This window comes from Mesocricetus auratus, unplaced genomic scaffold (assembly GCF_017639785.1).
Source record: "Mesocricetus auratus isolate SY011 unplaced genomic scaffold, BCM_Maur_2.0 Super-Scaffold_100009, whole genome shotgun sequence".
Taxonomy (NCBI): Eukaryota; Metazoa; Chordata; class Mammalia; order Rodentia; family Cricetidae; genus Mesocricetus; species Mesocricetus auratus.
The window spans coordinates 48276841-48291254 of NW_024429193.1; the positions used below are offsets into that span (position 1 = coordinate 48276841).

General features: G+C 46.3%; 1 protein-coding gene across 2 annotated transcripts in view; it reads left to right on the forward strand.

The window, feature by feature from the left end:
* Elapor1 (endosome-lysosome associated apoptosis and autophagy regulator 1) overlaps positions 1–3620 on the forward strand; it is a 74750-nt gene extending 71130 nt beyond the window's left edge. The window contains exons 19-22 of one of the 2 annotated variants that reach the window (XM_040752049.1): positions 475–601; positions 679–857; positions 2050–2215; positions 3311–3620. In XM_040752049.1, coding sequence (XP_040607983.1) covers positions 475–601; positions 679–857; positions 2050–2215; positions 3311–3352 — 514 coding nt within the window. In that variant the 3' untranslated portion in view covers positions 3353–3620. The remainder of the gene's footprint in view (positions 1–474; positions 602–678; positions 858–2049; positions 2216–3310) is intronic. The other variant, XM_040752048.1, reaches the window with a different exon arrangement.
* Positions 3621–14414: the final 10794 nt, after the last annotated feature.

Consider the following 14414-nt stretch of genomic DNA (forward strand, 5'->3'; position numbering starts at 1 on the left):
GAAACCTTTGCACCTGTGTGCAGACTATATACTAACGTAGCAGCCATAGGACCCTGGGCTGGCCAGGGTCCTGCCCAAGTGCATCCTGCCAGGTGATGGGACAGGCCAGCATAATGCCTGGATCCTAACAGAGCTCTCATTTGACATCAGCAGAAACGGGTGGGGAAACTGAAGACCAAACTCTCAAGGTGGCCATGGTGGTGCACACATACATTTCCAGCATGCAGGAGGCCAAGACATGACATTGCTGTGTACTTAAGTCCTGTCTGAGCTACAGAGTGAGACCCCAAGAGAGGAAGGGAGGAAAGAAGGGAAGGAGGGAGGGAAGGAAGGGGATACATGAGTTAAGGGCAGGTTGAGGGAAGTATATTGGGGAGAGAGGAGATGAATTAGACAAGAAGTGAAGCAGGCATCCAACCAGGTCTTCCCACCAAGCCATGACATGACAACTCCGTCTCCTTTCTACTTTGCTAGCATGTGCTCTGACGGGACCTGCGATGGCTGTAACTTCCACTTCCTGTGGGAGAGTGTGGCTGCTTGTCCACTCTGCTCAGCCTCGGACTACCACACTTTTGTCAGCAGTTGCGTGGCTGGGATCCAGGTAGGTTACCCCTGCTTGGGCGTGTCCCGGAGAGGAGAGATTATGCGTTCTGAGGCCCCTGTTTCTCTCCCCAACAGAAGACTACTTACATGTGGCGAGAACCAAAGATGTGTGCCGGGGGCATCTCCCTGCCTGAGCAGAAAGTCACCATCTGCAAAACGATAGACTTCTGGTTAAAAGTGGGCATCTCCGCTGGCACCTGCACGGCCATCCTGCTCACCGTCCTGACCTGCTACTTTTGGAAGAAGAATCAAAAGTACACGGTGGGGTCTGCGGGAGGTCAGGGTTGGATCCCAGGGTAGGAAGAACATCTGAGGATGTTACTGAGAATTTCCATTGGATTGGCCAGAGACTTTTAAAGACACTCATCTACTGTAGGCCTTTATTCTTGAGCAGGGATGGATACCTAAAGATGGCTATAAGAGTCTCTAGAAAAAAACCACGCCAAGTGTGATGGTGCAGGTCTTTAATGCTAGTACTTAGGAGGCAGAGACAGGTAGGCCTCTTGAGTTCAAGGCCAGCCTGGTCTACATAATGGGACCCTGTCTCCAAAAGAAGAAGAGAAAGAAAAGGAAGAAGAGGAGGAGGAGGGAGAGGAGGGGGAGAGAGAGAGAGAGAAAGAGAGAAAGGGGGGAAGGACAGAGAGAGATAGAGAGAGAGAGACAGAGAGAGAGAGAGAGAGAGAAATAGGGAGGGAGGGAGGGAAGGAGGGAAACAAAGGAAGCCAGGTGTTGGTGGCGCCCGCCTTTAATACCAGCACTCAGGAGGCAGAGGCAGGTCGATCTTTGTGAGTTCGAGACCAGCCTGGTCTACAAAGCAAGTTCCAGGACAGCCTCCAAAGCAATACAGAGAAACCCTGTCTCAAAAAAACAAAAAACAAAACAAAACAAAAAAAGGAAGGAAGGAAGGAAGGAAGGAAGGAAGGAAGGAAGGAAGGAAGGAAAGGAGTGTCCTTAGGCTGGGATTGGCTATCAGTGGCAGAGTGCTTGCTTAGCATGCAACAGACCTGGATTCAAAAGTCCAGCAAAAAGGAAAACGACAAAAGGACAATGTTTTTAATTTGTTGTTTTTATTACAATGCAAAGGCAAGGTATAGTGGTACATAGCTGTAATCCCAACACTTGGGAGGCAGAGGCAAGAGGACAGAGTTCAGGGTCAGCCTCCAGCTACATATTAGTTCCAGGCCTGCCTGGGCTATATGAAACCCTGTCTCATAAACACCAAACACAAATGAACAAGGTCGACTCTATAATTTAAATATTTCTGTTTTGAGGAAACAACCAGCCTTGGGGGGGGGGATTATTAAACTGGAAGCCAAGATTCCTTCTGCTCACCTAGCCCTCACGGCTTTCACAAGGCTTCCCTTTCCTTACCTATGACCAGGAGGGGAGTTACCCATCCCCCTCGCTCCCACATTCTCATATCTTGCCTCTTCCCTCGTTTCACAGACTAGAATACAAATACTCCAAATTGGTAATGAATGCTACCCTCAAAGACTGCGACCTGCCAGCAGCGGACAGTTGTGCCATCATGGAAGGAGAAGATGTGGAAGATGACCTCATCTTTACCAGCAAGAAATCACTCTTTGGGAAGATCAAATCCTTTACCTCTAAGGTAGACAGGGACTGGAAGTGACATGGGAATCAACTTAGAGGGTGGAGAGGACACTGGGGCACTGCATGGCCCTGCTCCACTTAAGAGCTGCACTCTGATCCTGACTCCGGGCTCTGTGCAAGCCTCTCCTAGAAATACCACCTTCTGAGTCTCACATCAGGGGTCTCTTTCCCGGACCAAGGCTTCACCCTGCTCCTTTCTCCCAATGTGTGTTCTAATGGATAGACTGGTAGGGCCTTTTAACTTCCAGCATAAGTACTTAACCACCCATGTGTGATAGTTAAACACACACACACACACACACACACACAGAGACACACAGAGACAGAGACAGAGAGAGAGAGAGACACAGAGACAGAGACAGAGAGAGAGGTTTTTGTTTGGTTTGGTTTGTTTTTTCTGAAGGGGAGGCCATCTCTAGGTTCAATTTCTGATAGACCAGTGGAGGGTGCCATCCCCACGGTGTGTAGGCCCCATCCTGAGGGGTTGAGTCATAGCCAAGTCTAAACTGTGCCTGGCATGTAATTCTGCGCTGGGCCGGTTGGCTCTGTGTGGGTGGGTTGGTGGCGAAGCTCATAAATGAGTATAGACACCACTGTCTCTGGGCATTGGGCCAGCAGAGGACACCCAAACAATTCCTCCTGGGCTGAACACACACCTGACTACTGCACAAGGGAGTCTTTCAAACAGGTGTGAGGGGGGCCAGTGTGAGAGGAGAGGGGCAGCAGGAGGCATGTTGAAGAGGGGTGGCAGTAGGTGTCCAACACCTGGATCTGAGCCTTTGTGCCTCTGTGTTGACTCGGCAGGGTAGCTCCTGTGGCCAGCTTTGGCCTTGTTTTGTTTTTTCCCTTTCCACCAGTGTGAGAATAGTTACTCTGGGGGCCCTTAGGTCTGTCTGGGACCTCTAGAACTAAGCAAAGATGCAAACCAGAGTCATAATTTTCTTATTCTCGGAGTCTATAGACAGCAGGAAGAACAGAGGACAACTCGTCCCTATGTTCCCAGAAAGCCACGGAAAGCAGGAAGTCCGGACGGTTCCTTCTGTCACCTATTTTCCGTTTCTCTTCTTTGTCCCCTTAATTTGCCCCTGTGCAGCAGCCAGCTCCTGTCACCATCTCTCTTTCAGAGGACTCCTGATGGATTTGACTCGGTGCCACTGAAGACATCTTCAGGAGGCCCAGACATGGACCTGTGAGAGGCATAGGCCCTGCCTCGCCTGTGCACATCACCCTGCAGGCCTGTGGCAATGTAGGCTCCAGCATTCTGCACTCCCCACTGCTGGGAATCTCTTCATTGTGGCCTTATCAGAAGTTTGGATTCAGACCCTTGTTTTTTACAGAGTACCCAAACCTTTCTCTCTGCTTGCCTCAAACCTACCAAATATACCCACACTTTGTGTATTGTTTGCTTGCTTGCATCTTGTTTCCTAAAATAGTCCACCCATGGGAGCCATACTCTCATCGGCCCATAATTCTTATAGCTCCGGAGTGAAAATAGTATAGAATTGACCTCTAGCCTCCTGCTTGAGGGCAGGAGCAGCTGGGAGTTTGCTTGGTCAGATAAAGGCCTTCGACTCATGATCTCTTCAGTAGAAGCTGTGGGTGAGGGAAGGCTGGAGACTGGGGGGCAGTCTTCACAGTAGCCTGGATTCATTTCTTCTGGGTAATGAGCTTGAACCAGAACCAGTGGACAGTCTGAGGGCAAGGTGAGTTGAAGCCTGTGTCAGAGGAGACGAGAAAAAAAAAACACAAAGAAAGGCAGGGTTTTGTTTGTTCTATTTTTTTAACCTGAAATCTCATTTCCTTCTCTTAAGTGATAAATATTTTCACTAACGGCAAAGACAGTTACTTGCCAAGAGCGTGCCCAAAGTCCTAGTAGACCTATTCCCCACAGCTGGTTTCTCCAAATGCCCCTTCTATCTCCTTAGGGCACTAGGAAGAACCAGGTAAGTCTAGCTTTCTCTTCAACTGACTTCACTGGGAGATAGTACACATTTGCCAGCGAGGAAATGCCCACCCATCTGTGAGCGCCTCAACCCTCCAGGCCTAGGGCACCATGGGATGGAACATCTTATTTGGAAAAAGCACGGGAGGCCAGGGTTTTAATGGGGTAGTACTAGGGACTCCAGCCCACAATGGCATGGATCAGCTACGGTTGTGATATCTGTGAGGTCACAGAGTTACTGGCTTCTAGACTGACCAGAAAGGGACTATGTGCAAGGCAGATAGTGACCAGGCTTCAGGGAGGAAGACCAGGGAGGCTTTACAAGCTCCGCCCCAACTCGGGGACTTGTCACCCCAGCCTCTGTCCTATTCACATTTCACTTGTGCACTAAAAATCTAGAAGACCCCGGCCTCCGTTTCTGGCGGCACTCCTTTGGAAGGTGAGTAGACTAGGCACTAGTTCACAGGTAGGTTTCTTCTCCCCATCGTCTCCCTTTCACTCCAGCTATAATTGATGAAGTATTTAGAATGGAAAAACCAGAAAGTTTTCCAATTAGCTTTTTCTTCCTACTACTGGGAATTCTACCTCTTCAATCCCATGTCAGAATGGCCGTCTCTTGGTTGAGCTCCAGTCCCCCACGGTCTACACCTGTGCCCTTTCTCCAGTGACAGGCTTTGGAACAGCATTTCTGAGAGCTTTGTCAGCCACAAAGTATCTTGCTCATCTGATTATCCATGGTTGCCCTGGCGATGTTTTCTAAGAGTCAGAAAGAAATGAAGCTATGCCATGACTTCTAACCATCAAAGGCATCCATGGTGACTAGATACACGTAGAAACTTTTCTTTGGGCATTCAAACTGCCCCTCTTTGTGTGATCTCAGGACCTTGACCATGCCAGAATGTTCTTGAGTGGATATGTACACACAGGCCTTGAGGTCAAGGCCAGTCTCCTGAAGCCTCTTGGGCTTCTGCTTCCTATGGAATGACTGCCTCCTGTGATGAAGACCACAGGAGATAGTTAAACTGTTCTGCAAGAAGTAGGATAAAGTTCATCTCTTTGGACTTCTTTATTCAGATTCCTTGGAATTGAGTACCACCACCCCCCTCAAACAGACATCCTCAGACTGCACTGATTGGATGATAGATAGTACTTTTAGGGTGTCTCCCATAGTCCTTGCTGAGATGGTTCCTAAAGGAAGAGGGTTGCCTGTTGCTTCTCTAGTAGTTCAGCAACTTCAGACAGTAGGTCTACTAATACATAATTTGCATACTGCATAAGTCAACCTTTCAAAACGTATCATTCAGTGACTTTGGGTATATCAATTTTAGTTTTCTGTGCTGAAGATGAGACCCAGGGCTTCTCACTGAGCTACATCATTGACCATGAACATACAGTTTAGAACAGACAGTTCAGCCCTTGAGCCAGGGTTGTGGTCATTTGCACAAGCTCTAGGGGAAGAGCGTTGGCTCAGAAGCTAGTGTTTAAACTCCATATAGATATCTAGAATCCTAGAATACATAATTTCACCCTGTAGTCACCCCTGTATTTGGCTCGGAATACAAATGAAGACTACGGTATATCCAAGGACCAGGGGATTTCTTATGCCATCAAAACTTTTTTGTCTGACTATATTAAAACTAAGATTAACTATATTTATACAACAGAAGCTTTGTAAAAGATTTTTTCAGCTTTGTGAAATCATGTTGGTGTCTCATCAGGGCGGGTTGGGTTTCCTTTTTATTCTGTATCCCAAGCATTTATAGTTTGTTAGGGATGGGTGCGGCATGTCATCTTTTTTTTTTTCAGAATAAAACCATACCTTTTGAACTGTCTTTCTTGAATTATGGGGGTGGGTGGCTGTTTGGGGGAGTGGGAAATGGTGTCTTTGAAGTGTAATCAGAAAAGATGAACAGAGAGAAAGGAGTATGGGCTGCAGAACTATATGCAGCACGTAGGCTAGAAAGTTCTTGGCACCTATTGAGAAATTAATGCTGAATACCTCAGTTTCCATGATAATAAAGCACACTAAGTGATACCAAGATTGGGTGAGGGACAAAAGATCTCACAAAAGTTAGCTTGTTAGGTCCCCTCCCCCGAGTCAGGCTTCTCTCAAGAGATATTACCCATCCACACAACATTGCCACACACACAAATGAACTTTGCTTCTCCTGGTAGGAAGTGGATTATTACAGACTAGAAGTGGAGGAAGTTCTAGAGATATTATGGACCTACCATTTCCCGGTGTTCTGGCTTTCATGTACCCAAAGAGTCTGAAATGTTCTGGTGGAAGCTCCACCTCAATCTCCCTGTCTCCCCCCCACCCCCCAAACCCTGCCTCATCTCAGAAAGCTTGACAAACACCACTTCTCCCCCAGAGATGCTTACGACCACTCCCTCAGTGGTATTTAAACAACCCCCCCAGCAAACAATCTCTCTTCCCAATCTCCTTTCTGGAGGACTAGAAAATCATCCGAAGCATTTTACCCATTAAACCTGGGCCTTTTCCTTTTTCTTTCTTCTTTCTTTGGTTTTTTGAGACAGGGCTTCTCTGTATTGCTTTGGAAGTTGTCCTGGAACTCACTCTGTAGACCAGGCTGGTGTCGAACTCACGGAGATCCGCCTGTCTCTGCCTCCCGAGTGCTGGGATTAAAGGCGTGCGTCACTAACGCTGGGTAGCCTGGGTCTTTTCTAATTCAGTTTGATTTAGCCTGATTTGGGTAGCTTCGTCAGTGGAGAGGCTTAGCGTGCAGGAACTTTTCACCTGGGGTGGCTGTCTTTCCTGATTCCGTACTTAGAGTGCAGGAACTTTTCACCTGGGGTGGCTGGCTTTTTTGATTCCGTACTTTCTTTCCTCTAGTTGTGCACACTTAGTACCTCAGGAGAACTGCACCTGCCACATGAGTTTAGGCTGCCACAGGCTTTTGGACCTGAATATTACAAGGCACAAATGTTCTATATCCATCTTTGGGGAGACTCTTGGGCATCCAACAAGTTTTTCCTTCTCCAGCCCCTCCCACTTCTCTGTCATTAGAACCTTCTTTTTTTTTTTTTTTTTTTTTTGCTGGCTTTTCAAGAGAGGGTCTCTCTACGTAGCCCTGGCTGTCCTGGAACTCACTCTGTAGACCAGGCTGGACTTGAGATCCACCTGCCTCTACCTCCCCAGTGCTGGGACGAAAGGCATTGTCATTAGAGTCTTTTATATCATCTTCCTTCTCCTCCATCTCTTCTTTATGTTTTTGCTTTGTTATGTTTGGTTTGTTTTTGCCACATAATGACTTTGTTTTGGTTTTGTGCGTGTGTATATATAGACCTGCCAATTCATTTAATTTTTATGTGTATGGGTGTTTAGTCTGCATGCACGTTTGTGCATCCCATGTATGCCTGAAACCAGAGGTGGGCAGAAAAGTGTCAGATCCCCTGGGCCTGCTGGGAACTGAATTCATATCCTCTGGAAGAGCAGGCAGTGCTCTCAACTACAAAGCCATTTCTCCAGCCTCACTGATGGTGAGGGTTTTTTGTTTTATTTTGTTACAAAATAAAAAGTACATTTATTCAGCAACAACGATACATTTTAGAATTATACATTTTAAAAAAAGCAAGTTTCTCAGTGTTTTCAAATCCCTTGCAGGTTACTCTTTGAGAATCAGGAATTCTCAGCAATTTCAAAATTATGATTACTTTAAACATACTTCTAACACTATATTAATACTTCACACTCCATTATTTAGATAACTAAAACTCGTGTTTAAAGGCAGAAATACTCTTGGCAGTGTTACAAAGGAGGACAGCTTTGCTGCTGTTGGGAGACAGGCTCTCATATGCTCTGGGCGGGGCCTGAACTGGGCGGAGAAAGACCTTAACTCCTGAGCCTTGTGCTCTCCATCTTTGGAGTATGAGTTGGGTAGATTCTCTGACAGGCAAAAGTGGGGGGGCGGGGGGAAGGGGTGTTAATGTTAATGACTAGATAGAAAAGATGAACTTCCAAAATGACTGGCTGGCTTCTTCACCCTTCTGACCTGAGACCAAAGCCTGGTAGCTTAAAAACAAAGGCCTGAGGGACCCTTTATCTTGCCTGGGGGCCCCCTTCCTGCCTGTGGACCGGTCAGACAAGTTCTAGCCCAGACCAGGATGTGTTTCTGAACCCGTTTCCCTGTCTTTGTTTAAACTGACCAATGCTAAACTGGAGAGGAAGATTCTCAAAGGATCTTAACCTGCCCCCACTCTGCACCCCAGCCCCCACTCTCCTCTCAGCCCCTCACCTCACTCGAGGACAGACCAAGTTTTGGCTTCCCCCCTGCTTTGCAGAAGATCTTCTGTGGTCCTTGCTGGGTAGTAAAAGTCTTGATTTTTTGTTTGTTTGTTTGTTTTTGTTTTTGTTTGTTTTCCAAGACAAGTTAGTCCTGGCTGTCTGAAACTTGCTCTGTAGACCAGGCTGGCCGCAAACTCAGAGATCTTCCTGCTTCTGTCTCCTGAGTGCTAGAATCAAAAGTGTACACCACCATGCCTAGCAAAAGTCTTTACCATGTGATTCTGTTTGCTGAGATTTCTCTGCCTCTGACTGTTGTGCTTGAGATTTTTGCTGCTCTCTGGTTTGTTTGTTTGTTTTCGAGACATGGTTTCTCTGTGTAGCTTTGGAGGCTGTCCTGGAACTGTCTTGGTAGACCAGGCTGGCCTCAAACTCACAGACATCTGCCTGTCTCTGCCTCCCGAGTGCTGGGACTAAAGGTGTGTACCACTGCCCGGTTTACAACTTTGTCTAAACCTTAAGAAGACATTTAAGGGTTGAGGATGCAGCTCGGCTGATTAGAGTGCTTGCCTAGCAGACTGGACACCCTTGATTCAATTCCCAGTACCATAAAACTAGGTGTAGTTACCCTTGGCTGTATAATGAGACCGACCCCACCCCAAACAACAATGAAACAAAAGCTGGTTGTGGTTGTCCCAGCATTTGGGAGGCTGAGGTAGGAGGATTGACATGAGTTAGAGACCAATTTGGGTTACAGAATGAGATTGTCTCAATACCACAATTAAAACTCAAACTAAAACAACAACAAAACCCAACTAGTGGAATGTGGTGACTCATGATTGTAAGTCTCAGCATTCAGAAGGCTGAGAGTAGAGATTGCCATGAATTCAAAGACAGCTGTTCCAGGCTAGCGTGAGCTCTGGAGTGAGACCCTGTTCAGTTAATTCATTTTTAATTAAAAAGCTCACAATCTTCATGGTGCAGTGTGACAGGAGTATTGAGTTGTCACCCCAAATCTATCATTGGGATAGGCTGGCTCAGTTGCCCCACTCCTAGGTCCGAAAGCTTTCCTTGATTAGAAGTCTCTAGATTCCTTTTTAGCCTCCCAAGGGGAGCAGCATCATCCATTGTTACAGCAGTTTTCCGATAAAAGGGACTGGAAGCTCAGAATTGGAATAGAAACAACACAATAAAAACTTACTTACGTGGAGCTGAGTGTGAGGCGCTTGCCTTAAAACCCAGCACTCAGAAAGCAGAGACAGGTAGATCTGTGTGAGTTCACTGGTCTGCATATAGAGTACTAGAATAGCCAGGACTGCAGAGACAGACCTTGTCTCAAAATCAGGCAAGCAAACTAGCTAGTGTGTAGGCAGGAGAGATGCTCTCGATGACTAAGAGTGCTTATTGCTCAATCGAGAGGCCATAATTTGAATCCTAGCACCTCCAGCAAGTGCCTCATGAACCTGTGGAACTCCAGCTCCAGGGGATCCAATGCCCAGTCCTAGCCACAGTAGAGAAAACACACCACACACACACACACACACACACATACACACACACACACACACACACACACACACACACACACAGAGAGAGAGAGAGAGAGAGAGAGAGAGAGAGAGAGAGAGAGAGAGAGAGAGAGAGAGAGAGAACCCTTAAAAAAGTAAAGCCCAAATGTCTTGGGAAACCAGAAGAGTGACTAACCAATATGGAAGACAGAAGAGAGGAGGCTGGAGAGGGCTTCCCAGGAGAAGGAAAAATTAGTTGGAACAAAAAGGGAAAGAAAATTCCAAGTAAATGGAGCTTGTGTGAAGAAGGCTCCAAGGCAATAAGGAGAGCATGCTGTGTGGAAAAGAGAGACGAGGGGGCATTTCCAGGAGTTGAACACATCCCAGAAGCTGGTAGACAGCAGTCATAATGAGCTCCATGTTTGGACAGTTTGCCAAGGGTAGCAGGTGTTCTAGCAGGAAAGTGACAGGATTGGGCCTGTCTGTCAAAAATGGAGAGATTTCACTCTAAATCCAGGAAAGAAAAAGGAACGCAAAGCAAAAAGGAGCTGAAGAGAGACCTCACTTAAGTAGCCCAGTTGAGGGTTCTTAAGCCCTTGAGTCCCAGCAACACCCAGAAGTTAGCTATTTGTAATAACACAGGCTAATAGAAGTGACTGTAAGAGTTATGGCTCCACACCATCACTCAGTAACTACGTCTTATTTATTTATTTATTTATTTATTTTATTATTATTTTTTGAGACAGAATCTTGCTACATAGCCTAGCTTAGACACTTACTGTGTAGACCAGGCTAACTGTAATTTACAATCCTCTTCCTTAGGTCTCTCAAGTATTGGGATTATGGAAAGCTATGCTGTCACATTTATTTCTAGTCAGAATTACTGTAGCAACACAAGTCATTTCCTGCTGACTAGAATTCTTTTGGCAGCCATATACATCTGGCTAACTAAATAAAGGACAATAAACCATTATTTCTTCTTAAATGGCATTAGCTTGGTTCAGTGATGTGCAGTTGTAGTGCCATTTACTTGGGAAGCAGGAGAACTCGTTGACTTCTTTTAGCCCTTAACGTGGGCAGGGGTAGACAGGGACAGACTCCCATAGGAGTGCACCTTCACATTGCTCCCTTCAGTTTTTTTGTTTTTTATTTATTTATTAATTTTGAGACAGGGTTTCTCTGTGACACTTTGGAGGCTGTCCTGGAACTCACTTTCTTAAAAAATGTATTTATTGTGTATACAGTATTCTGTCTGCATGAATCCCTGAAGGTCAGAAGAGGGCGCCAGATCTCATTACGGATGGTTGGGAGCCACCATGTGGTTGCTGGGAATCGAACTCAGGACCTCTGGAAGAGCAGCCGGTGCTCTCAACCTCCTAGCCATCTCTCCAGCCCCTGGAACTCACTTTGTAGACCAGGCTAGCCTCGAACTCACAGAGATGTGCCTGTCTATATCTACCAAGCGCTGGGATTAAAGGTCTGTGCCACCACCGGTCTGAGCACTCCCAGAAAGCACTCTATTTTCGTTTGTTTTATTTGTACTTATTTCTGCTATTTGTGTTTACCACTTTAACTTTTGAGCACATTCCATGACCTTCAGCTAAGAATGCCCAGTAATGTGTATTTTTCTTTCTTGAGCTATGTGACCTCACACCAAGCATGCTCAGGAATATATTCCTTAAATCAGCAGTTCTCACCCTTCCTAATGCTGTGACCCTTTACTACAGTTCTTCATGTTGTGGTGACCCCAGCCATAACGTTATTTTCTTGGTATGTCACTTATGTTGCTACTGTTAGGAATTGTTGTGTGAGTATCTGACATGAGACTCTGCAGGTTGAGAATACTGCCTTAAACTGAGTGAGGGCGAGGTGTCTGTGGTGGGACATAGCTATAATCTCCACACCTGGGAGATGGAGGCAGGTGATCAGGGGTTTTGGTCATTGTCAGCTGTATAATGAATGTGAGACTCTGTTCTAAAAAAAAAAGTCTGAATGAGGAGCATCAGTTGGGGAGCACTATTCAGGGAGTACTAGTCATTGGCTTAATTCCGTACAATTGTCTCAGGCTCTACTTTTGTCACTTTAACCTTTTTTTTTTTTTTGACCCTCCTGAGTTTCTTCTGAAATTGCCTTGCGTTCCAGGAATTATAGAAACGATTGATTAACATTTTTATGACAAATGTCCACAACTACTTCCAAGCAGCAGTGGAAAGTTACAGAATGGACCCCCACCTCCCACCCAATGAAGGTGATTACCCTCATTGATCAGGCTGCCTCAAATAGGATTCATCATGTCAGAACAGCCACAGCAACCTCTCCAGAGTTCCTAGTGGAACCAGAATTGAGATAATGTCTAGTCAAGCTATGGTCTTGAGCAGGACTACCTTCTCTGTCTCTGTCAGCTATATAGACCCCAAGCCCCACCTTTATCTCCTTTTTCTAGAAAAATCTCAAATGCCCCCCCATCTCTTTCTGTGCTGGAATCTGAACCATGCCTTGAATATGTGAGGCAAGGGTTCTACAGATGAGCTATGTCCCTCTTCCTGTTAATTTCCTGTTAGTCCTGGGGATCACTGAACCCATTTTCTTTTCTTCCTAAAGTGATCGTGTTAGTTAAAAGCCTCTTTTTTCTGCCCTTTGTGACAACTGTTATAAGGGGTCATAGGGGGATGATTGGCTGGTCTCCTGAAGCCTTGTCTTAGTAACATGAGCATGCTGGGGAACATGCCTACTCCTAAAGTGACTTTCCTATGTGAGTAGGCACACACTTCCCACACAAACCTGCAGGCTGCCTCTGGGACACAAAGGCATTGCTTCTGGCAGTAACTGCCAGACCCCTTCTTACTCACTAGTTGTAGTTTTTGAGTCTGCACTTGCCAGGATGTGAACCCATTGCATTTGGTCACAGGGTCACAGTCTTTTGATAGCTTCAGAACTGAACATAGTGGGATTTGAGAAAGGAAGGAAGGGAGGGAGGGAGGAAGGAAGGGGAAGGAGGGGGAACAGAAGGAAGGGATGAAAGTAGAAAGAAAACAGGAAGGGAAGGAAAAAAGAGAATGAAGAGATAGCTGGTTTTCCTTCAGTGCTAACAACTCTGGTTCTAAACGGATAAACAACTATGACACTAGGTTACTTCTTATGCTTACCAGGTATGAGTATTTTATCTCACTATGTTTTTGTTTATGTTATGCCTGCTTGATGGGAGGGCGTGTGTGCAACATAAGAGTCAGTTCTTTCCTTCCAACTCGTGGGTCCCAGGAATTGAACTCAAGACTTTAGGCTTTGAAGCAAGCACCTTTACCTGAGGAGCCATCTCACCAGCCCGCCCCAGCACAGGCTTTTTTTTTTTTTTTTTTTTGGTTTTTCGAGACAGGGTTTCTCTGTATTATTTTTGAAGCCTGCCCTAGAACTTGATCTGTAGACCAGGCTGGCCTCAAACTCACAAAGACCCACCTGCCTCTGTCTCCCGAGTGCTGGGATTAAAGGAGTGTGCCACCAATGCCCAACAGGTTTTGATTTTTTGACACATGTTGGTCATGAACTCATGATCCTTCCAAAGAATGGAATCGTAGACATGCACCACCACACCTAACCAAGGGAGGGAGTTTCAAAGGAGGTCTTCTAACTTTGAGAGTAATAGTGAGCTGGGTGGTGGTGGCACATGCCCAGCACTCGGGAGGCAGAGGCAGATGGCCAGCCTCCAAAGCAATACAGAGAAACCTTGTCTCGAAAAACCAAAAAAATAAAAATAAAAAAAGAGTAATAGTGAGCATGCAGACTGGGCATGGTGGTGATCCCAACACTCCCCAGCCAGAGGCAGGGGATCTCTGTTTGAGTCCAGCCTGGTCTATGTAGAGAGATCCCTTCTCAACAAAAGAGTAATATGAATGTGTTTATAGAGCAGCTTGGCAATGCTCAAATTAGGTAAACATAGAATCATACCCAGCAAGTTTCAGTCCTAAGTATATGCCACAGCTTCTTACAAAGGTCAGCTGGATGGGAGGGCACTTGAGAGTTTGTCACATGGATGCAGACACACAGCCCTTCTCCTGGTTTTAAACCTAAAATTGCAGCCAAAACTGCAGGAGACCAGGAAGGGACACACCAAGATTGCCCTGTCACCCCTGTCTCCTTCATGGCCTCAAGTCCATCACTGTCCCTAGCCATGTCCTACGTATCAGTGGGTTTGGCAAAGGCTTGTTAGAGAGTGGGGCTAGTCTAAAAAGGAAAATGGAGACGGGTGAGGGGCACAGGCTTTTAATCCCAACGCTCTGTAGGAGGCTACTCTGGTTTACACAGTTTAGGTGAGACCTGGTATCAAAACAAAACGCCCCAGAGCTCAAGAATCTTGAGATTAGGGCTGGAGAGATGGTCAGTGGTTAAGAGCACTAGCTGTTGTCCAGAGGTCCTGAGTTCAATTCCTGGCAACCACAAGGTAGTTCACAACCACCTGGTGCCCGCTGCTGGCCTACAGCGCACATCCAGGCAGAAGACTATATAC